The sequence below is a fragment of the Cygnus olor genome, chromosome 15, assembly GCF_009769625.2.
Source record: "Cygnus olor isolate bCygOlo1 chromosome 15, bCygOlo1.pri.v2, whole genome shotgun sequence".
Lineage (NCBI taxonomy): Eukaryota > Metazoa > Chordata > Aves > Anseriformes > Anatidae > Cygnus > Cygnus olor.
This window is the reverse complement of record NC_049183.1, coordinates 9,589,942-9,617,637: the sequence shown is the minus strand read 5'-3', so window position 1 is coordinate 9,617,637 and position 27,696 is coordinate 9,589,942. Positions and strand designations below refer to the sequence as shown.

General features: G+C 41.3%; 2 protein-coding genes across 2 annotated transcripts in view; one reads left to right on the top strand and one right to left on the bottom strand.

Moving 5' to 3' along the window:
* The window catches only part of LOC121078511 (acyl-coenzyme A synthetase ACSM4, mitochondrial-like), a 122,835-nt gene that overhangs the window by 12,701 nt on the left and 82,438 nt on the right, over window positions 1-27,696 (bottom strand). Inside the window, 1 exon segment of the mRNA XM_040574777.1 lies at window positions 11,894-11,990. The gene's annotated coding sequence lies outside the window, so the exon portion shown is untranslated.
* Window positions 3-26,715, top strand: PDILT (protein disulfide isomerase like, testis expressed). The gene is made up of 11 exons (XM_040575032.1): window positions 3-192; window positions 10,695-10,901; window positions 13,701-13,834; window positions 15,846-15,983; window positions 16,666-16,776; window positions 18,064-18,189; window positions 19,154-19,351; window positions 19,661-19,781; window positions 21,138-21,319; window positions 25,075-25,164; window positions 26,644-26,715. Exons 1-11 carry the CDS (start codon window positions 3-5, stop codon window positions 26,713-26,715), a joined length of 1,569 nt encoding a protein of 522 aa, XP_040430966.1.

Sequence of the window (27,696 nt, the reverse complement as noted above, 5' to 3'; positions counted from 1 at the left end):
AGATGAAGACATGTCCGTCTTTCTTATTATTTTTCACAGCTTTCTGGGCTATAGACAGCATAGGCCCAAATGAAACAAAACTAAAGAAAGCCAAGCTCCCCAAAATAAAAAAGGAAAACAATGTACTCTTGCTAAAAAAGAGCAACTTTGACAGAGCATTGAAGGAAACAAAGTACCTACTGGTGGAGTTCTGTGAGTATGGTTTCTGCTGTCTCTTACCCTGGTAGCCCTGCAGAGTACAGCTGATGCTGGGGCATCAAGGTACATTTGTTCTGCTGCTGCTTTGTCCTCCAGCAGTCCTTGTTTGATGTTCTCCATGTATCTATTTCTGACTATGGCTACAATCACTGATTGCTTTTTGAGGTGGTTAAATACCGGTCTGTTCTGTAAGACTGATATTGATACTAAGATGGGTCCACACACGCGGAGTTGTGACTTGGCATTCTCTGCTTCCGTTATCTAATTTTGTAAGGAGGTGGTTCACAGCAATAACAGGTGAGACTCCAGCTATTTCAAAAATCAGAGATGGCTTTTCTCTCTTACATTTTCATCCATACCTTTTATTGAAGTTTTAGCAAGATGGCATCTCTCGTCTGTGTTTGGACTTCAGGGAATGGCTCTTTACAATATTTTAGTGTCTGTAATTGTATTATATAGATCTGCAAGACTCTTTCCCTGAATGCGCTTGGTTAGGTGAAGGCAGATATGAGGTTTTTCTATTACATTCATGTTCGTTCTTCATGGGGAAGAAACTTAGTGGGGTCTTTTGAGCAACTAACTTTGAGAGTTAGGTCTGGCCATCTGAGCCTTACAGAAAGTGTATCACAAAGCCAAAGCCAAAAAGTGTAGTGTTTGGCAGGGTTGGTTATCTGCTTGGCTTGGCTCACTGGTGGGCCAGTACTGGTACCAACAGGAGGCATGAGTGGGAGGACTGGGCCTCTCTGTGCAGTGACAGCTGGCTGCTAGATTGGCTTGGCTGGACTGAAAACTGACTCTAAGGCCATGGTAGGGTCTCTTTAAATCGCCAAAAAAATGTGTTGCCTCTCAAAAGCACAGTTCTGCACCCCTGGCCAGTGCCTAGTTAAATATTCCCAAACCCATGCACAGAATGGCATCTGGAGTGACAGGGGACAAGGAGAGCCTGGCGCTGTGTAGCATGGTTTCCTGATCAAAGAAGGCTGGCTGAGTTCACAGCTCTTCTGAGTTCCATTGCCAGTGTCCCTGGTCTAGCCCGTATATGATTCTGTACGGCTCTTTAGAGAGCAGATGTTACTGTAGAGCAGATACCACAGCAACCACTGTGGATTCAGCTAGAGGGGAATTGTTTTACAGTAACATATTTTAAAGATAGAACAAATATTAATGCTGTAAACGCTGACTGTGCACGGGTTTACCTGGGATCCTACGAGGACTACAGCCCTTTCATTAGTTTTTCTGTTCCCACCATCCCAGCTCCAAACCTCTTGGGTTCCCAGTGCAGTCCTGCAGAACCTGGAGTAAGATAATAAACCGACTAAAACTTTTTAAACTAAAAGAGGGGAGATTTAGATTAGATGTGGTGAGGCACTGGCACAGGCTGCCCAGAGAAGCTGTGGATGTTCTATTTCTGGAAGTGTTCGAGGCCAGGTTAGGCGAGGCCCTGGGCAACCTGATCTAGTGGGTGGCAGGGGGGGTCGACCAGGATGGGCATCAAGGTCCCTTCTAAGCAAGCCCTTCTGTGATTCTTTGCAGAGATGGGGTGGCCCTGGTTACTTCACTCTCCTGCAGCGCCCCCTCCAGGCCACAATAGGGTTTAGGTGTTCAAAAGGGTTACGCAGCAAACCTCATTCTTAGTGGGACTGCACAAGCTGAAGGATAGCATTGGTTTTGCACTGAAAATTTTTCCAGTGCCTCTTTCCAGCTTGCTTCATATAACCCATCAGGGAGGCCAGTCTCACTCCACCCCTTCTCCAGATCACCATGTACATTCATGTTGAATTTCAACACATGGCCTTACAATTTCACATCTACATACCTTGTGCCTAGTGCTTTGCTGGACTAGAAGTGATCATTCAGCCTGCAGCAGGACTGAAATCAAAATGCATGGAGAGACGACATATTTCATATTAATGCCAGGTAGTGTGGTTGGTGTGGAGGGAGATAGGGAGCCTTATAAGAGACAGCAGTTTAACTAAAAATGATGTAAATTTCCAGGTAGAGACAGTTCAGCCAAACAAGCAAGGAAGGACATTACTTATGGCAAGAACTTTTTCTGAGATAGGTTTAGTATGGAAGTTCATAATGATTATGGGCAACAGACTCCTCAGTCTGCATAAGACAGCAAAAGCTTTGTGTCTGTTCCTTGGGCTTGACCTTGCTTCACCCTGCTATCGACTGTGCCACATTCACTGAGCTCAGCACACACACCAACTCAGCTTAAATTACACAAACATCTTGCAAACTAGCACTCCTCTGGAGGCAGGTAGGCATTATAGAAATGCACATACAGAAAACCCCCAAATCTATCCTGAATTTGAAATGGATATTTGAAATTAAAGCAACATCTTAACTTTGCAGAAATACATTTGAGGATTAATGAAACTAAAATTAACTTTGGATCATACCAAACATTTCATTAATCCCAAAAGTGTTACAAAACTTCAAATACGTTTTAGAACTTTTAGAACAATCACTCAGAAATGTATTATAAGCACTTAAATGACATGTTTCAAAGTGTTGAAATTTAGCAAGATTTTATTTAATTGTGCAGGGTTTAAAACTATTTGCCAAATTCACCCTGAAATTGTGAATTGCTTTGATCCCTCTAAAGACACAGTATTTTGGTGAAAAAATAATTCATCAGGAAAAACAAAAACAAACAAAAAACCTTACTCAAGCTCTATTCTCAAGCTTTGTAAGAGCCTGAAAAAACAGGTTCTCTTGTCCCTACTTCAGAGTAGTTTGGAACCTCTCTCTGATACCCTATTGCCCTCACAACTGAGTTTCTTCAGAACCAAGGGACAGAGACACCCTTCCCCTGTACTCTGCACATTCTGAGAAGGTCAGAGATGAAACACTGCTCCCCAACCACACCTTGCACCAGTGATCCTCAGTGCACTCTGGTTTGGATTCAAGGTCACCACATCTATCTGAAAGGCTTACTGAAAATTCATGGCTTGCCTTTCTAGCTACAAACCATAATGGCATCTACAGTCCCTGCAGAGAATTATGAAATCAATTACTAGACTGACAAGATCCTCAGCTTAAGACACGTTACCTGGAAATCTCTGGCCTCAATATCAGCAGCTCCTTTTGGAGACCTGCCACTAAACAGCCTCTGGGACAGTGAAAAATCATCCTGCACTGAGGCACTGCCCTAGGATGTGTGAAACGATGTTCAGCCCACGTTGCTGAACAAGCTGGTTCGTTTGCTGTAATTTCCATTGCCACAGCAAGAGGAGTCTGAAGATGGGACATGCACATGAACAGAGAATCCATAAAGTACTAAAGTTTTATGCCCTATTTCTTAAAATAGGCTATGTAAACTATGTGAACATGGAATCACTCAGGAAGCTGTGATAATGAAAGACAAAGCAATAATCCCAAAACCACACAGGGAATTTGTGAGGCTGCCAGGAATTAGTTCAGAAATCCAGAATGAATATAAGACCTGAGACCTTTCTCTTCTTGGCCTATTCTCAATCACCAAGGTGCAGTAAGAGAATGCAAAGGAAACCCACAATTCACAGAAAGTGGGATTTTGTACCAGGATGGAAAAAAGTGTGAGCTCCAAATTTTGATCCAAAGCTCTAGGATCTGCCTTAGGTCTATCTGTTAGGTGAAAACCCCAACCCTTTCCCTGCTGTATATCATTATCTACTTACCAGTCCCACAATATTTAATCAGGAAGGGCCTGCTCTGATGTCTTCTGTCCAGCGACTCCCAGACCCTCCTAATGCCCTTCAGCTCCACCCTCACTGTGTCGCAGATCTGCCTTCTTTCAGAAAAGGTTTAATATAAAAACATATGCTGATTCTCTGCCATGCAGGGTCAGTACTCTAGTGAGCTGAGCAAAGTACACTGGGCAAATACCCAGCATGGAAAAAAAGTAACAATCCAGAAATCCAGCACTCTCCTGCCCTCATCCCAGCTGCTTTCTGCAACAAGGAAGTAACCAAAGAGGCAGCATAAAGAAGGCAGGGGAGGTCAGAGGAACAGAGTTCCAGCTTCGATTTCCCTTTTTGTGAAGGAACACAGAACAATGTCTGAAAACAACATGAGCAGCACACAGCAGTGTGCTGAACAGTGCCTGTTCTCCTGGCCAAATTACATGCCCTAGGTGCACCCAATCTTGAAGCTCACATGAAAGGTGTCTCTCATTCTTCTGTAATCTATGGCACCTCCACTAATGTTTAAGTGATCACTCACAGGCCTACTAGCACAGGGAATACAGAGCACTTGCCACCAGCAGACAGAAGATCATACATCAGTGTTGTCCACATGGCAGAGTTCTACTATTTACACTATACGTTAATATAAACCCCTGCGGTGAATTGCATTGCAGAATATTGTTGCTTTTAAGTTTTACTTACACACCTTTGAAATCAAGATAATTAACAAAAAAAAATCCCAAGCACTTTGATGAAAATAAGGCACCACAGGGAGGACGGACTGTGTACACTTATAAACAAACACTACAAATACTACTGCACACTGCAACGAACTGTAACCATTTGAAGTCACAGATATAGAAGGAATAGTACAGCAATTGTGACCAAGCACAGTCTGAACACGGTAAAACAACTGGCTTTCTAGGCTGCAAAAGCACATTAGTGGTGCACATTCAATTTTTCATCCCCAGGTCCTTCTTTGCAGAAGTGCTCTCAATCAGTTCTTCTCCCGGACTATACTGATACTGCGTATCACACCAACACAGGTGCAGGACCTTGCACTTAGCCTCACTGACCTTCATGAGGTTCACATGGGCCCACTTCTATAGTCTGTCAAGGTCCCTCTGTGTGACAGTTGGCACTAGTTTGCCTGTCTTATTTATCACGGGGGTTACATTTTCTTTAGTCCGTAGTTTTATAACTTAAGGACAAACATACAAGTGGTACAGCAGTTGCACTACTGTTTTGTTCTCTACGCACATTCCCATTTATTAAAAAAAAGGGTGACATTTACCTTTTCTAGCAGGTCTGTTACCCAGTGAGCCACCAGATCAGCTGTAGGATCCCTGTGGCCTGTGACTGACAATCTATGCTGAGATAATGACATTTAATAGGCACGATGGGGTGACTCAAAGACAAACACCTCCTTCTCAAGGCACAAAAGCTGAAGGTGATGTTACTGAAAAAAATGAGAAATTGCTGCCTGTGTGTATATATATAGTTCATGAAAAGGGAGATTTCTAGGAAGTAGAGGGAGCGTGACTGATTTAAAATCAGTGTATATAGACCAGATGGTCAACTCGCATAAAGCCAACATCCAAAGCACACCCACTCATGTGCTAAGAACCAATTCCAGCATATAGCAGTCTCCTCACCACATATGGCTGGTCTGGGTGAATAAAAACAGTTCAAAACCACCCTGAACAGTTATATCTTACAACTCAGCTTCATACAGGAAACTCCTAATGAAGTGTAAAAGATATTGGGATGTGGGTGCCTCATTCCTGTAGGCTTTGTTGAAAATCTGTGTGAGTCCCTAGGAGTAAATTGTCTGAAAAAAGACAATTTGTTTGCAAAATATGCTTATAAAAATAAGCAGGACAGTGGAAATACACATCGAGGCAGGTACAAGAGTCATTAGATGATGTTCTAGTTGCCTGCTGCAGACAATGATTAACATGCATTCCCTATGTAGATGTCTCTTCTACATGCTTATTTTATTGAATGTTCTGAGTAAGGATCCAAACTTTAGAATGATCTTCAGTGTTTGCATACCAGAAGACCTCAAGCAAACTACAACTGCAAACATTAAATTAGCTCAGTTTAAAAGTACAGAGGTCAACACAGGAGGTTATGGGCTGTGTTTTGCACTGTAGAATACAATGGTAACACTTTGAAGGTGAAATAAGAAAGTCTGCACCTGCAGCAAAATCAACATTGTGCTTTTCTGACTTCCACGCTAACATGTTAAACACAAAACCATTCTTCATCGCAGAAGTCTTCTACAGAAAAAATTATATATCTGTAGTGAAAACTGCAAAAGCAGCCTACGCAGGGAAAGATGAAAAGTAGGACTGCTGAAATGACTTTCTGACCACTAGGAAATCAGTATTTAGCATGACAACAAGCATATTCACAATGTCTGCAGCAATCACTAGACCATCGGTACAGACTGCCAAATGAAATTGGAGGCCTTCAGCATTAGCTAAAGAAGAAGGAACTCATCATGCTTTCATGTACACTCTCTTGAAGAATGCTTTAGGGTCATTAAACACATTTATGTATCAGCAAAAATCTCTGTATCTCTGTCCACATTTCAATGTACTTTAGTTCAGTATATTGCACTACGAAATAAAATAGTAGCTTACTCAGGTTATATGCTTCTACGCATTCCAAGAGAAATACTCTCTAAACACATGATTTCTGGTTCTTTTCCCACTTTTGCCATATCCATTTGGTGTGGCTTTGGGCAAAATATACTCAGACTCTCTCTAAGACAGAGATGGCATGTGACAATACCCTGCCTTGTTCTTGACAGTGATGCAGTAATGCTTTAAGTTCATCAGGGAAGCAGGACTGGTTCCTGACAAAACGTTTGTTTGCACGGAACAAAAGTGCTGGTGGCTTGAGCTGTAAAAATCAGCATTTTTGACAGTCTGATTAAAAATCTGTAGTGCTTTTCAGTTTGTCAGGCTTTGCTTTCCATGTGTATGTGATTTCACGTTAACCTAGCTCTCTGTTCATGGAAAACAAAACTGACAAATTTCGAGTTGCTGACATATGAGACAGGTAAAATATAAAAAGTGCATTTAAATCCTCAATACATAGACTTAGCTTAGAAAACGGAAAATATGGCAATCCTCCCACACCCCAAATCTTGTCTTTAGGGAATGAGGGTGTATGTAAGATTTGTTCTACATGACCTTTAGAGGGAGGCATTCTTACAGCAGTTCTTAAAATAAGGGAAACTGCGGTCATCAGGGAGGGTGCTGAAAAATGTGATGCTGTTCTTCAGCATTTGCTGTCTGAGCAAAGTGGCTGCAGAAATGGTACTACAGACTCTCCCCTGCAAGTAATTTAAAAAGGTGATTGGTTGCGGCTCAATTTTTGTCAGGAAAAAAAGTGTAGAAATTCAAGAGGATACCTCACAGTTGCTTTAACACTCATAGTTCTGTGGACCATTTTTCATCTTCCCATGTCTGAGTCAAGGAGTTTGAGTTGTACTCAGATGCTGGATAATGTATTTTCAGGATTTTCTTTGCTCATGCTCAAATTGTGCCAATCTGGTAAAATGTTCTTTTGGAGGTTCACATCTGTTTTGATGAGGACACTTCACAAAACAGCAATGACAGTGTGAGAGGGAATACAGTGATACTTCCAAAATACAGATCAAAAACACTATCTAGGAAAATAATAATAAAAAATTTAACAACCCCTTAAATTATGCTTGTCTACTTATAAGAAAAATAAAACTACTTATAGTGAAGACATTCTCCCACTGTTAGTATAATGCTGTTCCTGAGCTGATGACATTTCAAGAGCCTCTCTTTTCTGGCAGCTGTGGCACAGCACACTGGTACACTGTGTGTGTGTGTGCATGTGTGTGTGTATGGGGGGGTGTTTACATGGGCGTTTCACCACCCAGGCACATCTTCCCTAGTGACCTTGCCACCATCTCTGTTACCTTTCATCTGCCCTTGTATATCCTCTGCTGGCACCCACCTCTCCTCAAGTGTGGAGCCTGTGATCCCGTGTTAGCCTCAGCAGCTGCTTCCTCACCCCAACACCTGAAGCAATTAGTGCCAGTAAAAATCTGAAACAGAGGAAGCAAAACAAAACTCAAGAAAAGGCTCTAAACAAGAGGAGCGATGATTTCCTGCAACACTCAAGTGACTTGAAAAATAAAGCACCTGGGAAGCAAACAAAGAATGAGTGGAATAAAAAGGAACTGATGGAAAGCTGAAAAGGAGTCTAATCACTCGGGAAAGCCAGGGAAAGGTGTGTGATGGATGTTTCCACATGCTTGGTGGGTAGCCAAGGAAACAGTTTTTATCTGTCTGATGAAGGCGGCTGCTCACTCAGTGAACTTGTCTCACAGGTATCAGGTTAATGGTACTCAGACTTCTGGTCTCTGAGTGCACTGCTTATTTTTTAGGGGGTGGAGGCATTCACTTCTCCCAGTTCTGCCAGGAGCTACAAACTGCCAAGCTCTCATTATCTAACAACACTAGCAATGTTACTAGCTACCTGCAATTCTGCCTATTCAGGCCAGTTGGTGATGAGAGATCATTCTTAAAACATTTTTTTTGTTTGGAATTGAAATGTTTCAGAGAAAAATGGATCCCCAAATCCCCCAGCCAATCTACATGCATATCTAACACCGAGAAAGCCTACTATTCCCTGCTTATTGGGAAGCCTCTAGGCATCTTCAGCTTCTCTGTCTGAAATTCACCAACAGTGTCTTCTGCACCTTCCCAAGAGAGTCCAACTTCACTGTGCAGTTAGCATCTGATCTTCCAAATTCCCCCCAGCTGTGGCAAAACAGCTATGCAACCTTAGGTTATTAGGGAAAAAAGCCATTACATTGAAATAGCCTCTGGTGTAAACCACTGCCTTGGAATTAGCTAGAATTTTCGGATTCCTAATTGGTATGTGGCTTCCTGCTCGCTATTCCAGCTGCACTCCATCTCACACCCTCTCAGAAAGCCCCACAGTTCTGCCTAACTGTTCTGGGCTCACCCTGTCCGTGAGGTTGTTATTTATCAGCACTCTTAAATCGCACAGCAACTACCCCATGTTTTATTAGAGTCATTTTAAGTAATGGTATTTCGTAGCTGCTCAACAAGCACTGTCTCTAGAACCAGCAGTAGTTTTCTATGGTAGATATGCTGTGTCTCATGTTCACAGGTCAGAACTTCTATTAGGTATCATGCAGTTTTATCTAGAGTATATCAAACTAGCCAAGATTGAGATACTACTCTATTTTTTTAGAGACGGCATATTACAAACTTGTTGGGAAAAACACTGATAAGAGCATTTTTATAATGAGGAAAAAGGAAATTGAAGTTAGGATAAAATCTCTTTAAAATCTCTGTAAAGTTGCAATAAAATTATTTGATGAAACAATAGTTTTATAGGTAACTAGAACACAATTTGCTTTGGACTGATGGGCTAAGGCTCATTTACTTTATTCAGAGAAGTACCTTCTATTCAACACCACGCTGATTGGTCCCTGAACAGACACTAACTTTTGTCCTGCTAACAAGAATCTCATTTGGCACATTAACAGCTGGAGCCGTTGTATCAATGCTTAAGAGCTCTGGGCCAAGATGGGTTCATGTGTAGAAGAATCTGGAAGGCTCTGTCAGGTTAATGTATTGAGAAAATAACATTATTTAATACTACTCCTCATGCTCCTCCCTGTAGCAGTTGGTGAGAAGAAAATGATCGATGGCTGGGATTCAGAGCAAGGATAACGACGAATTATGCAAGAAATGTAAATGAGCTCTGAGCTGGATTAGAGGTTTTTGTCTTTCTTTCATTTATTAGAATTCATACAGAAATGTTCATTCAATTCTTGGTTACAGTTGTATTGGGTGATGTCTTCATGAGGTAGGCTGAACAGAAGTGCATTTGTAATTTTGTGAAAGAGCAAGAGATAATTACCGTGTTAGATTTATGCTTTGGCACATAAGTGTGTAAGTATACATGTGAATGTAATAATGTACATATACACACAAGAACACACAAATGTATGAAAGCAAGACTAACTGATTTTTTTCATTGGTTCCTATTTGAAAATTTTAATGATGAAACTGTTTGTGCCAAATCTAAAGAAAATGGGCAAAACCAACAAGAAAGGGTATCTCAGTTTTACAAGTTGCAAAGCTGTAAGCACCAGGCCTATACCACTTTACCTTTGAATGTGGAGCAGCGGTATGTGACTAGTTGCTTTTCCCTTGTCCTTTCTTCATGTTGGTGTAACCTACAACTTCACAGCACAGCCTAGGATGGCCCGTCTCCTTCCTCCAACCACAACTGCCATTCCAGCTACAGAAGGGTGGCCCGTGGTCCCCAGAAACACCTGTTATTTTAGAACCACTGACAGTCTCTGAGAGCATATTCTCTTATTCTCTCCTTCCCTCCTCCCTATCTTGAAAAAGTAGTTTCTGCACTACAGGAGTTTGCCTCGATGAAGTGCTTACAAAAACTGTATCTTATCGAAGAGTCTTAATGTGAGTAATACCTCATTCAGCTTTGAAATCCTTTTAGAGCATATTCAAACTGCTTTTTTCCCCTAGATCATTTCTTCCCAACAGGAGACTGTTGCAATCCTGTTGGTATTTCACTGTAGCTGTTCCAAGTACATGTGGAGTGATGAACAGTCAGAACCAATACGAAGAAGTAAAAAGATAATTTCTCATTTACTTGAGTCATAAATGACCTTATTCAACCCTTCCAGCTATTACTTGACACAACAATTTCCACTGGAAAGCTTCGTGCTGCACCTCGTGTAACCCATCTCTTTTGTTCGACCCTTTCCAGATGTTTTTTTATCTCAAGCATCTCATAATTTGTCTGAAGAATTTGCTGAGGCTGCACGACAGCTTAAAAAAGAAGCTCCAAGAATCCAATTTGGCAAAATTGATGTCACGGACCAACATGATTTGAGAAAAGAATTTAACATTCGAGAGTTTCCGACTGTGAAATTTTTTGTGGATGGCAGCAGGGAAGATCCCATAGACTGCAAAGGTAAACTATCTCATGCACTGATAGTGATTGGATGTACCCATCTGTTATGCTGCTGAGATGTACAACACGACTGATCAGATATAGAATATGCAAGGTGCCAAATTGTTTTTGCCCTGGTATTAAACGTGCAATTACCTCTGTATCCATGTAAGAAATTCAATTTGAATTCATCTTCTAAGTTTATAACTAAATATGCTTCTCTATGTTTAGTTCACACAGTCAAACCCACTGCTGGTGTAATTGTACTCAGGGCATAGAAACACCCCAAAACTGACGTATCCCCACATACTACAACAAACATAAATAAGTCACACCAAACAAGAACTCAATCCCAAACCTGATCAGTTTGCACTTCTAGTAGTTCACTGCAATTTCCACAGTTAGCATGACTGCAGAAGTAGACTGGAGCAATACACTGTATTTAACAATGAATTCTGAACTCATTAGGTTCCTTAATATGCAGTTATACTTCCTAAACCAAAGAAAAGAATTTTGCAGTGTAGCCATCAGAGGGAGCTCATTCATGGCTCAGAAAAAAACAATGGAATAGTCTGAAATCTTTTGTGGGGAGTCATTAAGCAAAGACAACAATATTGGAATAGGACTGACTTGAGCAATCCTGGGAAATCCTGGCCTCATTAGAGCTTTTCTTTTACTGCAAACATATACATATTTTTCTCTCTTTTTCCCTTAAAATGGTAAATATTACAGAGTTGGCACAAAATCATGACTTGAAAAAGGGTCTGTTCATACTCTGAGTAGGTACTGTTGAGTCACAAGTTTAATATAAATTAAAACAAAAAGGAGCATAAAGTTTGCCTCTTGAAACTGTACACAACTTGTGTTGTGCTTGAGTTTCTTAACTCCTGAGCCACTGTGTCTGCTGCAGCTGAAAGCTGAACTTCTGTTAGAGGTGCAGATACATGAGAATGAAGTCTCTGATTACATCTATAGGGTTGACTTGAAAACATCATTTGAACTGGTAAACTTACTTGTCAGGTATGCTTGTGAGAGCCAGTGAATACAAAGCACTGTAACACAAGATGCACACAGCCGTCTCTCAGCACAGAGTTGCAATGTAAGGGACACCTACAAGCAAGACACAAGAAGTTACAAAACTGGCTTCTCCCCTACAATTTGTATAAAATAGCACGAACCATTCAAAGCACATGTACGGCCAATAATGAGTTAAATTATACTCTGTTGACTTTCTAAATGATTATGTGCAACGGCTAGTAAAATCTCACCTATCAGGTGTAACTTTTAAACCACTGAGAATCAGCAACTGAAAATGTTCAGCAACCACCTTAAGACTTCTTATACAAAACTCAAACTTCACCACGAAAGAAACTGCAGACCTTGCTTAAATCAAGAAATCCACTCAAGTACTTGATGGAAGAGAGCATTTTTGAATGATTGTCCTGACAACGGACACACAATGAGAGCCAAATTCTAGGCTTTGTAAAATCATCATTTACATCATCTCCGAGGCCAGAATTTGCCCAGAAAAAACAAAGTACAGGCTGTTTAAAGCAACCCAATATAAAGACTAACCACATGAAAAATATGCTGAGAGCTTGTATTGCTGACACAAGCTGCAAGAGCTCAACTCTGCATTTAGGCAGCGGAAGCCAAGCACTGGGTGGCCACTAGATACTGCTCTGTGCTTTGCTCTGCAGCTTAGACACTTTTAAGGCCAAACAGGCAGGCATCTGCTGAAAAGAAAAAAAATAGTATTTTAAACTAGTTGCAGTGCAGCCTGCTGCAAAATGACTTGATGGCAGTAAAATGGTCTGACTCAATTTTGACCTTGTCATTATCGCTAAAATGCACAGCACCAGGACTTGCATCTTTGATAATCCACTTGTGCTGTACATCTTGACTCTGGCGCTTCACAGCATACGGACTTTTTTTTTCATATACAATTTTCATTAACCCTTTGCTGGACTCTTGCTCTAGTCCAACCAGGACACCATGCTCACAGAGATGAAGGTACTACTTTATGGCTGAGAGTTTCATCGCCCGAGCCTCAATTTGTGGCTCCATTTCCCCTGAAAACACAATAGCTAGAAGCTATTTTTAAAGAGACTCAGGATTCCTAAAATTCCTGAAAGCCTGAGAAGAATTTACCAAATAAACAAAGTGAGTATGAACTCATTAAAACTAGCAGCAGTAATTTGGATCCCAAATGATGGAACTCTCCAGAATTAAATGACACCTTTGACAGATTTCAGCTTTGTTTCTCAAGTCTAAGCTGAAAAGTGAAGCTGCAATAGCACAGGGGAATTTTAACGTGCCTCTGTACCTATCAGATCTTCTGCGGCACCAGAGGAACAATTTTGACACCTAATTTAATTGAACAGACAGTTCAATAAAATCTGCAATTGGTTTGAAGTAATTTTGGATTAAGCCTCAGGTCGACAGCTGTTTATAACTTGCTATGATTTTGATTCACTTGTGGACACATGAAATGCTGCAGAGCAGGTTTTCTGCTTTTCTTAATTTTCTCATCTCTGTTCTCCACCTGTGATCAAGCAGTTAAGTGGACATAGTCATTTGCAGATATCCCACAGAACAGCGTTCATTCACTGCTGATCTTCTAGAGCTAACAATAATTAAAATGCTGGCTAAAACCTGAGGTTGGATTTGGATGCTCAAGCCCACTTTGTATCAACTTTGCCCTCAGTCCATAGGAGTCCAAGTTCAGCATCTTTCTGCACCTCCACCACTTCTATTTTGATTGCTCAGAAAGGTGTCATTCATTTTGACAGTCATTTCAATTCTCTTTTCCTTCCACAGGAGTCAGACAGGCCTCAGCCTTTATTACATGGGTCAAAAGAAGAACAGGACCCAGCACAGTCTTAATCAACTCTACAGATCAGGCTGAAGCCATGATAAATGCTGACAATTTGGCAGTGATTGGCTTTTTTAAGGTAATTCGCTGGAAAACTCAAAAGGCTGGTTTCCATTCCAACTTTGGGATATATTGTTTGCCATTGCCACCAAATTCCACACATCCAAACGACCCAAAACTTGCCTGAAAAACTTCTTGTGCACTTGCAGCTTCCTCGCTGGCGGGGCAGCATGGGAGGCAGGAAAGTCCTCAATGCTGAGTAAGCACTGCATTGTAACAGCACTATTCTCATCAAAAATCCAGAACACAGCATCATATGAGTCTCTGCAAAGAAAATTAACTCCATCTCAGCCAAAGCCATGGCACCTAATCACAGCATTTCTATCCAAAGACAGTGAGCGTAAAATCATAGACATGAATAGTTGCAGGCAGGCTGCTGTGGTGAAGGAATGTTCCCTTCATGCTCAAGTCCATAAAAACCACAGTAAATATTGTCAAATATGCTGCAGTGCCTTTTCTTCATCTTTCCATTTGAAGATTTAAACAACTTCAGTGAGACCAAGGGGAGTGGAACTGAGCTCCATCAGTAACATGTTAACTGTTTTTTTTAGCTCCTGCCAGCTAAGAAATCTGCATGGATTGGAAGTCATAAAATATTACACTGTGTATGATCCAACTCTTGTAGTTCTGTTTCAGGCAAAATCTACTTTCCAAAGCATAATAAGGTTCTCAGGATTTGGGACTGAATAATATAGAACAGACAAAGAAAGCATAAAGTAAATATCAGCTGTCAAAGCATGCAGTCAAGAAGTCAGCAAAATAGGAATAGGTTTCTGCTGCTTTTTCAGTGTGTCCTTGAAGCCTTTATTACCTGAAACATTCAATCAACGCTCTAAAGAGCCTTTTATTCTGGTAACTTTCTGCTCAGTTAAAAGCACAATGTCTGCACTCCTACCTGAACTGACAAGGTCCCAAATGTGCTGGCTACAGTGGAGAGACCATGTTTCATGGATGAGGAGAACAGGGTTCATTACCAAATTGCCCTATAGTAACAGAAGTGATGAACACATACAGCATAACAGGACAAACTGGAAATACTCACAGTGCCCAGAATTTTGCTTTGCAGCAATCTGCTTGCAGCAATGTCTGAAGGAGGGCAGTTTTTCAATGCTGGGCCACATTAAGAAGCCCTTGCTACTACATTGATGCTGGAGAATTTCCTGAAGCAGGCTGACAGCAGATAGTGCTTGCAGATGTGTTTGACTGGACTCCATGGTTTTACTTGGAGGCTAAAATGACAATAGATGGTCATCAGTGTGAGCTACAGCATGTCAGAAATTTAGTGGGTGGAAGCTAACAAAATAACGTCCAAGTAAATAAAGAGCTGGATTTGGCCTTCTATTAGTCACAGATTGCTCACAAATATGAGTGCCAGAATGTATTGGGAGGTCTCAGCATATAAATTACTATTCAACTAGCATGAAATAATTGTCTGATTAAATCAAATCCAAAAGAGCTGCTGCCTTTCATCATGCTTATTAACTGTTAGTTTGAGGGTGGACAGCACAGTGACTACTTGACAGATGTAGGAACCAAGGTCCCTACTTTGAAGAGTCCTCGGTCAAATCACCGAACACATCAGTCAGGTCCTCGTGCAAGCAGGGAGCCCTCTCTGCAATCCATGGCAGCCTGTCCATGTGGGTCCCTCCACAGCCGGGCAGACAAGCTGCAGCAGGGGAGTAGTCATCGGTGTGATCCTTCCGCAGCTGCTGAAGTCTCTGTAGAGCGTGGATGCCAGCAGAGTGCAGGGCAGATGAGATGAGCACAGGAAGCACAAAGGGAACCATACTCTACCCATATTGCCAGCCCATCTGACCCTAGCTGGAAAAGGGAATGCACTAGCGTTGTCACAGCACTCCTGTGATCTCCCCTGTCCTGAAGATCTCCCCCTGAATGTAATCAGGGCAAGCTATACACATTCTACACTCATCTCACTTCGCAAGCCTTTAGGGGCCTGCCTCACCTGTGGCTCTCACTCCTACACATCCTAGCAGGATACTGGTTTTAATAAATTCTCTTTCTGGGAGTAGGAACTTTGCAATAACAGCATGGAAGTTTTCTGCGAGACTGCCAAAGATGTGCCAGAGATGCCTTTTGGGATGACAAGCAGAGAGGACGTCTGTGCTAACTATGGCATCCAAAAGAACACTCTTGTTGTATTTAAGAAGGTAGGAGTGCAAGCCTAGCAAGGTAAGGTGCAACAAGCTGCTGTGGCACTTTCAGGCTATAGACAGGCATTTGGGTAATTTATTTAGGTTAAATAATTTCCTAGCTGAAATTCAAACAGCTTAACAAAACAAATACTCCATTTGCAGACCAGAGAGATTAGCAGGAAGCAAACACCAACCTTAGGATAACAGATATTTTCCATTTTTCTGCCCACACTCAGGTTCCTAGTTTATACTTAAAGCCATTTTACCCAGATCCCTATATTCTAAACCACCAATTATTAATTCACCTCTTTTCCTTTGAGTTGCTTTTGGTCAGGAATCTTCCAATACACATCAGAAGTGGCCAACAAGAACAAATACACAGCAAATACACAACATTTACGCTACAAAGTAATCAGACCAAGGACATCTGAAGTGGATCTGTCACAGACAGCATGTCTAGATATAGAAAAGTTCTCTTAGCATATTAACATTACTGAGCAAATTAAAACTGTCAGCTGTATCTTGAATTTTAGCTATAGTCTTCTTCTGTAATCTATGACATTTATTTTACAAGTTACAGAATTTCAGTTACTGAAGGTCATAAAACATCAAAGCTGAGATCAGCAGTATTTTAATCAGTACCTTTGTCCCTATAGTTGATATAGCCTACAACCTCAAACTTCACTATTTATCCAAGGGAAAACCTGTGCATAATGAAGTGCTTGAAGATGGCAGACAGAACAAACTGGATCTTACAAGGCTAATCAAAACCTTTACTTTGGATTTGGTCACTGAATATAATCTTGAGGTACGTTGTTTTTTCACTGTATTAACAAAAGCCACAGGAGAAGAACAGCCAGTAACATTTCACATCAACCTATGAGAAACCTCCCTATATTTCTTGTTGTTTTTTTTAGGCTATTACACTGCTACAGGCAGCATGTTATGAAACTGCTTATATGCCTTGACAAGTTAGTACCTGGAGTAGAAGGGATATTTGGCTATCATACTATATGCTTTTCCTCACTTGCTGCACCTCTTACGTTATAGTAAACAAAGGGTGGAGGAGTGTGGGGGGAAGACCCCTGCCCCCCGATGTAAAGCCTCCATATAAGAATTCAGGGGAGAGGGAAGAGTGCTGTCTCTCTTCTTAACAACAGCTGTTACCGTGAATGCTCTTTGAGCAGCAACGGTCAGCAGAGGAATGCATACAGAAAACAACTTAAGGAGCTCATCTGCTCCTTAGTGTTTGAGACTTTTGTTTGACTAGGCCAGCCCAAAACAGATCTACAAACATGAGCAGAATCCAACAGGCAGCTCTTGGTCAAACCCAGACCAGAGGATGCATCCCTCTAGCAAGATGTTTCCTAAGGAGACAGGGAATGGCTGGTCAAACTGTGAACCACTTGGACATAGAAACACCTCCGTCCTGCGGAGCCAGCACAATGCCCTGGGCTTTGTAGCAGCTAGGAGGGGTGGGAGGGTGGAAGGTCAGTCTCTAGCCTGGCTCCAGCCCTTCCACTCCCATGCAGCAACCTGGTCCTCTGGGCTAAGACAAAGGGGAAAAATTGCAAGTAGGAGGGGAAAGACATGGAAATATCTGTTTGCATGAGGCAGTAACCCCTTGACCAATCATGGTGTGGCATGAGAAAGGGAAGCTCTGTCCAGGAAAGGAGATGTAGGCTGCTGATGCCACCCAGAAGTGAAGGAAGTGCCCCTGTCAGGTCTATCTGCTGCAGCTGGGCCTCCCTGGGTAATGCTGCCTTTCACTTTCAGCACATCTTCAGCATTAATTCTTCAGCATGTGTTACACAGGAGGTCAGACTAAGAGATAACAGTCGCTTCTGACTGTAAAATCTATGAATAACGATGAGTTTTTTCCTGGAATATAAAAAATACTCAGCAGCTGCTGATTCTTCTCACTCTATCTTCTCTAAAACAATGAAAGAAATCTCAGGGTTATGGAAATGATTGGGAAGAGGGTCTTAAGAAGTAAAATTTGCAATAGCAGAGCTGAATGACACTGGTACTCTGAGCCTCTGATTCACTGTTCTGCTTAAAAAGAATGGAACAGATGTTGAGTCTTGTTTCCCAGACATCTGTGAAGATTTTTGATGTCCCTGTCGAAAATCACATCCTGCTGTTCATCCCAACGAACTCAAAGACTTTCAATGTGACTTATGAAAACTACAAGTCTGCTGCTATGGAATTTAGAGGGAAGGTTTGTAATAATGAATCCTGCTTTGCAAATAAAAATGCCAAAAATCAATGGAAAAACACTCACCAACGTTGTTTCTAAAATTACATTGCTGTCAGCCTGTCTCTTAAGTCTATCAATCCGTTTAAAAGTTTCAGCAACTATTTTTCAGCTTGGGCCCTTAACAAAATGATCTGACAAATTCAAAGAATAAATTTCACTTCAGAATGATTCTATAAAACACAAAGATCACAGAAACCAACACTGATTCCAGCTGCTCCCAATAAACCTGCTTCTGATTTTATGCATACAACTTTCTTAGAGCAACTTCCAACCAAAGATAGTTTCAGCAAGCTTCTGGCAATTTCTGCCAGCACCATGCAACACCATGAAGACTGCAGGGTATTGCCTGAAGCCAGAGCTAGAATCAGGCAGAAAGCCTGAGAAATATTGCAAGGCACCTGTATAGCATTGTCTGTAACACACAAGTGTCTGCAAACATCTACAGGCAGTCATAGACGAGTATTTCAGTTTCTATTGTCAGACACTGCGCTGCTACTCCTGCTCTAAGTATGCTAAAGACTGAAGAATGATCATTTGTCTTACAAACAGCACACATGAGTATTTAAAAAGACACATGGACTACATGTGTTTCAGCTCTTTTGTCCTGTGAAGATCTATTAAGAATGGCAGTAAGAGCTTTGAGCGGTAATTCAGAAGCGTTACTAAAATAATCGGTAGCAAACCAGTATGAAAGGACAGAAGGCAAATCTCGGTTCCTTTTGGTTGCTTTAGCATTTATTAACATGGATCAAGGTATGATAAAGTTCACAGAGCTGCTGCTTGTTGGACTGAGATCAAAATTAGTTCTACACAATTGCTTGCATTTAAGGTTAGGTCCTAACCCACTGCCAAGCTCTATTTCTCTAAATGGTTATACCAAAGGTGGAAGATTCAACCAGATGCTTGACTCTTTCTTTATTATCAGATAACATTTGTCTTGGTGAATACCAACGAAACAAGGAATGGACGAGTTTTTGAGTATTTTCGCATCAGGGACGTTGATGTTCCCACTGTGAGAATCCTAAACCTGACAAGCAATGCGAAGTACAAAATGCCTGCAGATGAGGTGACTTTGGAGAACCTAAGACATTTTTGCCAGAGCTACCTAGATGGAAAAGCAAAGGTATGTTCATTACTAAGGAGATGAGATAAAAGGAGACTTTCAGACAGTCTAATATGTCTCTATTCAAGAGAGGGACAAACAATTCTAACCATCAACTATGCAGGGGTGCAAGACAGCAGTTCCCCACTCAAGGGAGAGCAGGGAGTAGTGTGTGAAGGCCGGATAGGACATAGAGATATCAAAAAAATAACATACAGTAATGGTGGACATCAGGTAGAGAAAGGTCCCAGTGGTCTCACATTAACTTATCCTGGAGTAAAGTTTCTCAATGTTCCTTGCACTTTCACAGCAATGTTTCTTTCTGCGTAGTTACATCTCTCCAGTGAAGAAATCACAGAGGACTGGGACAAGATGCCAGTCAAAGTGCTTGTTGGGAAGAATTTCAACAGGATTGTCTTCAATAAGACCATGACTGTGTTTGTCATGTTTTGTAAGTGTCAATGTTGTATTCAAATATTAAGTTGCTTTAACATGATCAATTGGAAATGAAAAAAGAAAGCTCATGCTTACAGACCAAACTCATCTTTGCACTTTATAGAAGTCATGCTTAACAAATTTTTGGTGTCTGATGAAAGCATTAAAGAATTTTTTTTCATATCTATGAAAACGCTGCAATACCTTGATAACTTAGTGTTGCACTGAGTAACACTGGATCCCTTAAATAAATATTTGTCAAGGCAATATCAAATCTCAGTGTTGAAAGAAAATGACACTAGAATGTCACGCTGTACAATGGAACATTTTAACACGCACAGTATGAGTCAGTCTGTCTTCCAAGGACAGAGGGAGAGTTAAGTAAGGTTGTCTGGTTATAATGCTCTAGCATTAAATCCCGAAGAGGAGTTGCTAGATTAAGAAATCAAACTCCTTTTCCTCCTCTGTCTGCAAGGGAAGTAGCTTTCCCTGCTTGACCTTTCCCCTGCAAGAAACCACTGCTCTATCCTGTACCAGCCAGCAGGGTTAGTTTGTGTCTTAATTGGTTTGATAGAGCAAACATACAGCATTTACAAAAATACAACATTAAATATAACATTAACAGAAATTCTTAAATGTAGCACAGTCCTGCAATCCTTGTTCTTGGCAGCAGCCATTCTGTCCATTCGAGGTCACGCTACCGTACCACGAACAAGCAAGCTGCCATAATAGTGATGTAGGTAGGAACCGAACCATGTCCTCTAGAAATGAAAGGCTGGTAAATGGGATGTAGCATTTTCAGGAAAGTGCCCCAGAAATTTTAATTCCATCCAAACTGAGTATGACCACTCCTCTCATGACTGAAGGACTGTGATCATGTATGTTACTTAATGGCATGCTGGATTTGCCTTTTTGCTAACCTGGCAAGTGTGCAGTGCAAAACACCACCATAACTCTAACTCCTTTCAGTACAACTACCGCATAATTTCTGAACACAGTTACTTTCGGTAGGCGTGAAGCATTTTGTGCTTCTGACAAGTACCTCATCATGGAAATGATCCAAGTCTTATTTGGGCTGCGCAGGTTATCTGGCAGTCCTCTTCAACAAAGTGATATGACAAGTGTTTTGTGTTTGTTATAGTCATGAAAGGCTAAAAAGAGTTAAAGCAGTGCTGCTGCCAGAAGTGCATTAGAGAAGTAGCTAGTTATCCCTACACAAAAATTCATGAAGGGTGGGTGGTTTCCAGTAGAGACTGACCACAAGTTCACAATTCAAAACTCTGTTAAATTTTATGGGTTGAAGTGGGTACCACTGAGCACACCAGCGCATGCCCTTCCACCAGACTGTATACTTTTCCTTTTACATCTGCAGATGCCCCTTGGTCCCATGACTGCAGAAAACTCCTGCCAATCTGGGATGAGCTAGGAGAGAAATATCAAAATCACAATGACATAATCATCGCAAAGATAGATGTCACAGCAAATGACATCCTGTCAGTTGTGTTGGATCGCTATCCCTTCTTCAGACTGTTTCCTGCTGGAGCTGATTACCAGGTGAGAAGCTTTAAGGGAAGAACGGGATGGCACGGCTGCACACTGAGGGGTGGGCGGCTGGGTGTGCGTGCACAGATCACAGTGAACAAACACATGAGAAAGGAGTCCTTTAAGCAAGAAGGCTTTGCTGCACATCTACACAAAACTGAATTCTTTGATGACAAGACCCTGATTTAGAGAGGAAACCCTTCTACCTTCTGCTAAGTGTGAGACTGCGGCAAGAGCCCATGCACCATTTCCCACTGCAGACATATGAAGTCATTGCTGCTCATATTCTACTGTTCAACAACCTGCAATCTGCCTGCTGGGTTCTAGCAACAGTCAACTCGGAGCAAACTTACAGCTCGCCTCCTCACCATTGCAAGAGATGTACAGTCTCAGAACTACTGGGTCTGTTGTTTCTGGAGCAAGTATGACTATAACCTCAATAATACTGGCATCCCTCTTATTATATCCTCTATATTTTCACAAAACCCAGATCTCAAATTTTTCTCCTATGCAGTTATGCCAGTAGTTTTATTTCATTCAGCCTCAATACGGTTTTAGTATTTGTTGTCAAGATTAATGATCTTTAGAATATGCTACCTAATGCATCAGCTATGCTACAAAATAATCAGAAGATGCCAGAGCTGAAAAAGAAAAATATTAGACAGTTACATTCCTCCAACTACACAGATAATCTAATTAAAAAGAAAATATGTCTGAAGCCAAAATAAATTACATTCTAAGACGCTGCCATAATTAAGACATTACTAAGCTTTTCATTTTTCTTCTTAGTCCCAAACTTAAATTGAATTCTAAGACATTTGCCTGTGTCCTCATTTAATCTTTTAGGGAGAGATTTTGCTCTCAGATGTGCATGCACAGCTTCTAACGAATTGAACTGTAGTCCCGCACACTCACACCGTGCTTAGTCTTTGCACGGAAGAGCAGAAACCCATTAAATGCTCATAATAAATGTCAGTTTGTCAAAAAATATCAGTAACAACTTTAACTATTAAGGGATAGTTTCACACTTAAAATACCCTAAAACTAAAGTGTGTTTGAAATCTGAAGTTCCCCCTTGTCTACCAGGCTTTTAGGCCAGTTCCCGTGGCTTCAGAGATTTTAGCCTGCACTTGACTGCCTGTACAGATGCCTGCGGTGGCTGACCGATGTGTTCCGTCCTCTTTGTTACTGCACTGTACGAGCTGCTGGCCACAGGCAATCAGAGCTGAGCAGGGACGTGCTCAAGCCATTAACACAAAGGCACTGCAACAGCTCTCAGCCACTTCCTACCCAACCAGCAGTTACACAGGGAATTCTTCCAACTACACCTGTACTTTTCCAGAAGTTAACCAAGGCCAGGGTGTAGGTTACAAACGCAATATCCCAATGGGCCAAGGCTCAAGAGTTCTCCTGTGTTTCGCACTGTATAGGCACTGCCCCAAATTTACAATCCCTACTCCCTTACTCTGGCAATGAAAAGAGCAATGGAAGGGGCTGGGAACCCAAGAGAAACTGGTATGTGCAGAAGGAAGGAAAAGAGAAACAGGAAAAACATACAGTCCACCACCACCTGGTACAGCCTTGATTTCACACAGGCATCTTCTCCAGCCGTCCGTATTTTGCTACTGTTGGAAAAAAAAACAAACATGAGCTTTGTAATATCCTCTACTGATCCTTCACATTTTTTAAAGACTAAGGATGGATTGAAGGCTAGTGCAGAAGCAGGTAGAATTCTAAAGATGGAATAACTATTAGAAAACTCTGCAAAGCACAGATAAATACAAATAAAGGAGTCTGAACCGGCTCCTGATAAACCACTGGAAATGTGGCTAACATAACATGACCCATAGCTCATTTCTAGACTGGGTTATCATGTTCTCTGGCTACCAGAGCCCCCCTTACACCTCCTTAAAGGCAAAGCCATGGGCAGAACACAGTGCTGCACAGTCCCTTGCAAGCACTCTCACCTGATGAGACGAGATCAGAAACCACCCTCCTCCAGGCAGAAGCATCTGCTTGGTCTCCAAGCTATGACCAGCCAGCCTGCTTTCTAGTGGAGTGCCACTCCTTAGTCTAAGAAGAGGGCAGTTTCTTCTGAAATTAAAGACAAGTCACCCTTTTATTTTCAGTGGATGCAAAACTAGATGGATGACTTTTTTTTTTTATTTAAACCAGGAGCCACCTAGGGTTAACTGGAGTTAAGTGGAGCTAGACGAACTCAGACACCTATATAGCTGGGCATTTAAGCATGTGTCCAATTTTACAAATTACCAACTCAGTGCTCCTATGTTTTTTTCATTCTCACTCCATTTAATAACCATTCGTTTCAGTATAAGGATGCTGAGCCTAACAGCTATTTATATCAATAGCCTCCATAGCTATCGATATAAAAATTTTTTGATGTCAAAAGCAAAAATCGACTCTCTCAGTGAGACAAAAATTTTACTCCTCCCCCATGGAACAATTAAATTTAGCACTTGGCTGTACACTGGAGAAGAGTTATAGTCAGAGCTGGAGGAACAAGGGAGTGAATCTGATGAGTTACATCAAGGAAGGAGTGACCAGGCATCATCTGAGCTCCATCTGTGAAGCAGATGAACAACTCACCCACTGTGTCATCCACTCCAAACGTGAGAGAATAACATGCAGTTTTTCAGGCAGATTTTAAGATGATTCTATTTGTTTCTATGGATTAAGTGAGAAAAATAACATTTACATACACTTACGCACTGATTGCTCTAGCGGGAAGTGTTGACACACGTCCTCAGGTACCAGGGCAGGGATCAGCTGCTTCTCTGGCTTTACAGGTCTTTGGTCTGAGAAATTGCTATTCCTGCCGTCAGAGCTGATGAAAATCAAGATTCATCAGGGAATATTAATTGCCTCTGGAGGAATCAAATAATATTACTCAAGAAAGATAAGTTTGCAAACAAAAAATAACTTCAAGGCTGCAACACATTTTATTACAAGAGAATACCTTACTGCACAGGGAGTATTAAAACTGTGTATACATCTAGTGAATTCACTAGAGAATGGAGGTGTTTTCTTTATAGTCCTTTGAACTCACATCAAGCATAATAGCAACTAGGATAAAGTAATGTAGCATTACTGGTCTCCGTGGGAGTAAGTCAGCTTACCCCCAAGTGAGAATAGGCATCTGCCTATTTCTAAATATACTCATCTAACAGCAGTCAATTTCCAATGTCACACACATACGCTTCTATAAATTTTTGTTGAAAGACTTGTGCAAAATCCTTTCAGACTTCCAGAGAACAACAGTATTTGAAAAAAATCTTTAAAATACAGTATGGTGCTCAGACTTACTCAGAACATTTTAAAGCCCTAAATTCAAAGTGTTTCTTCCCTAAACTTTTTCATAAGAAAATCTTCAATGAATCTCCAACTTAAGATGGAAAATTAATGTCTCTGTTCACAGTCTTCCTCCTGTTCTTACTGAACATTCAAGCTGCGGAACAGGTGGTACTTCTGGACTGTGGATTTTAAAACTGGTTCAGGGTTTTGAGTTTCCATCAAAATCTTTATACAGCTTCTAATATCATGGCCGGAACTGTGATAGACTCTGCTCTTCAAATATCTTGGAAATGTTTAGCTGCTGTAACCCTGTCCTCACTTTTTATTTAAACTGAGCACCAAAGTCTAGAGCGTGGGCAATCTGAAACACTGAAATCCTTCAGTTTATTAGGTTGTTATTTCCAGCATTTTGTGCAGAAAGTTAAACACTTTCCTAATCTTCAAACTCTTTGCAGGAAATGGCTTATGCTGGGGAGCATACCTTGGAGGCATTTTCTGAATTCTTAGAAGAACAAATCAAGACAAAGGCAGAAACAGGAGAAAAGGTAGGCCTTTGACCCCGACAATGACTGATCTGCTATGCGATCCGAGGCATGTTCACACCCTATATGGCCCACCCAAACTGGCAATAGCATAGCCCACGTGTAAGGGCTTCAGCCCTTGCTCACGTCAATGCTCAGATGGTTCTTATGAGCTCTCAGCCAGTTTCAAGCATACCAGCTTGGCAGGACCACGTTAGCTGCAGTCATACCACTGCCAGACAGTCATACACCCACTCACATCCTTGTTTTCATCACACAGAAAGCTCTTCTCCCACTGCTCACGGTACCCCTGAGCCTCTACGTTAACACCGCACCGCAAGGCAGGAAGGAACCTGCACCTTGACCAGTGTAAGCAAAACCTTGCCAGGATTTTAGCTGGAAAAAAACTCCAGAAAATTGGTCTCAGTTACAGCTGGACTGGTTCAAACATCCACAATTATCACATCGTGCTGCATTTAGCATGGTGTCCCTTCTTCATAAAACAATGGCACAACTGAGACAGACATTGTCCCCTCTCTTGGCCATCTGGTTAGGACAGCTGTCCAGTTCCTCAACTCTCATCTCCTGTCAGACCAGCTAACCATTAGCTGTCTCAGATCACACTCATCATTGATTCACTCCTGCCTTTACTGCTCAACTAGGTGCTTACAGACGGAGAGAGGTGACTAAATAATATCAGGAACCAGAAGTCTGCAGTGCAGGATCAGACATCTGACTCTGCCCAGTCAGTGTACGCTTCCACTTTCCAATATCCCAAGCCTAAGTTTGGTGTCTGCCTCTGTTGCATGTTCTTCAGTGATGATCTGTCTGCAACAGATCTGTTGAATTCCGCCCCCCCCCCCCCCAAGTCTTACGTACAATGTTACAGAGCTGTGTATATTGTCATCTCTTCTTCACACTTTATTTTGCATTGAAACGTAAGTAAAAAAGCCCACTTGTGAAACACTACCCAGAAAACATGCTTTGTGTAGTAAAAGGGGTAGACAGCTGACATTTGCTCATCCGTTCACATTCTCCATCCTTACTAGACACCCTCCAAGTTTTCCCAGAAGAGTGCAGTATCAGACCTTTTGCAATACTGTGCTTGATGTGAAGTCTCCTGTTGGAGTAACTTCCTCCTGACCTCAGAGTATTCCCAGACAGGATAAATGAGAAAGTAGTGTCTTCTGTAATTGCCCAGGAAATACTGTCGTATGCCCATTATCTTACCAAATGTGGTTTCCAAGTTCATATTAAAACTTCACACAAAACCTCATCTATACTTCTCCATAAATCAGTCTCCGGGTGTGAAAACAAAACACATTGTTATCAACAGCAGCACTACTTCTTACCTCATTTACATGCCCTCAAGTTCCTCAGCTGAAATGATGAAAACACATTTCATATCTTAAATTTTTTTTGAAAGTAAAGAATTACAAAAGCAATTCTCTTTGTGAACACGAGTAATAAACAGCTTTGCTCTTGCATTTGCTTTTTCAAAAGGATCCTTCAGGAGGAATCAAAGAGAATCTCAGCCAGAAAGAGACTGTAATAACAGAGAAAGAAGAACTCTAACAGTTCAGAGAAAAAGAAAAATTCTGAGGATTGTGGGGAATCCTTCCTGGAAGGAATTCATTGCAAGAATGAATCATCTCAAGTGAACACAGAGCTGGACCAAAAAATAAAAGTAAAGACTTCAGTATCAGTTGCTTATTGTGTGACCTCTCTTCTGAATCCAATTTTACTAATAGTTTTATTAGGATTAGTTGTCTTCGGTTCTTAAAATATTATCAATTTTGCCTAAGTAATACTTTTACTATTAATATAACCACTTCTCATTTAGAAAAGTGTATGTGCCATGGTTGGTGAATCAATATATAATACTATTCTTGTTGAACAAAAAATGGAGCAGGTTTGCAAACAGTTAATCTCCCTTTAAAACAATAGGGCTGTCACAGGGTAAACTGGAGAGCAACTGCTCCTTGAAGCTAGAGGCTGTGCCCAAAGTGGCACCAATGGGCAGTTTGTGTTTATTTTGCTCATTATCAAGCAGCAGAAAATGGAGAAATTATAATAAAATTTAATTCCAGTAAGTAAGAAAACCACTATACCTAATAGACAAAGTCACTGGTATGATTCACATTTCAGTTAGGAGAGGTCCCCGAACCACCCCATGCAAGTTACACAACTGCAGCTAGTGAAACTGCTGGACAACAGTAATTTCTTCCTGCAAAGTCCAGATAAAGCAGAAATAAGTCTGAAAATTTGAAACCTTTTCTTGCAGAATTAGAGAGGGAAGATCATTTATTAATCATCCATTTCAAAAGCAGACTTCTAACATCTTTGTCCCCAACTTGTTAATGCCAGTAAGCTATATTTCTATTTAAGCAGAGGGAAAAAAAAGGTGAAAACAGAAAATGAAGGAGGATTAGTCACTGCAGTAAAGAACACACCACTGGAAGAACAGTGGCGATCTCCCGCCTCACCTCTCTGATGAAAGTCAGCAAGAGATGGACAATTTTGAACTACTGGACCTCCTACATTTTAAAGCTATTT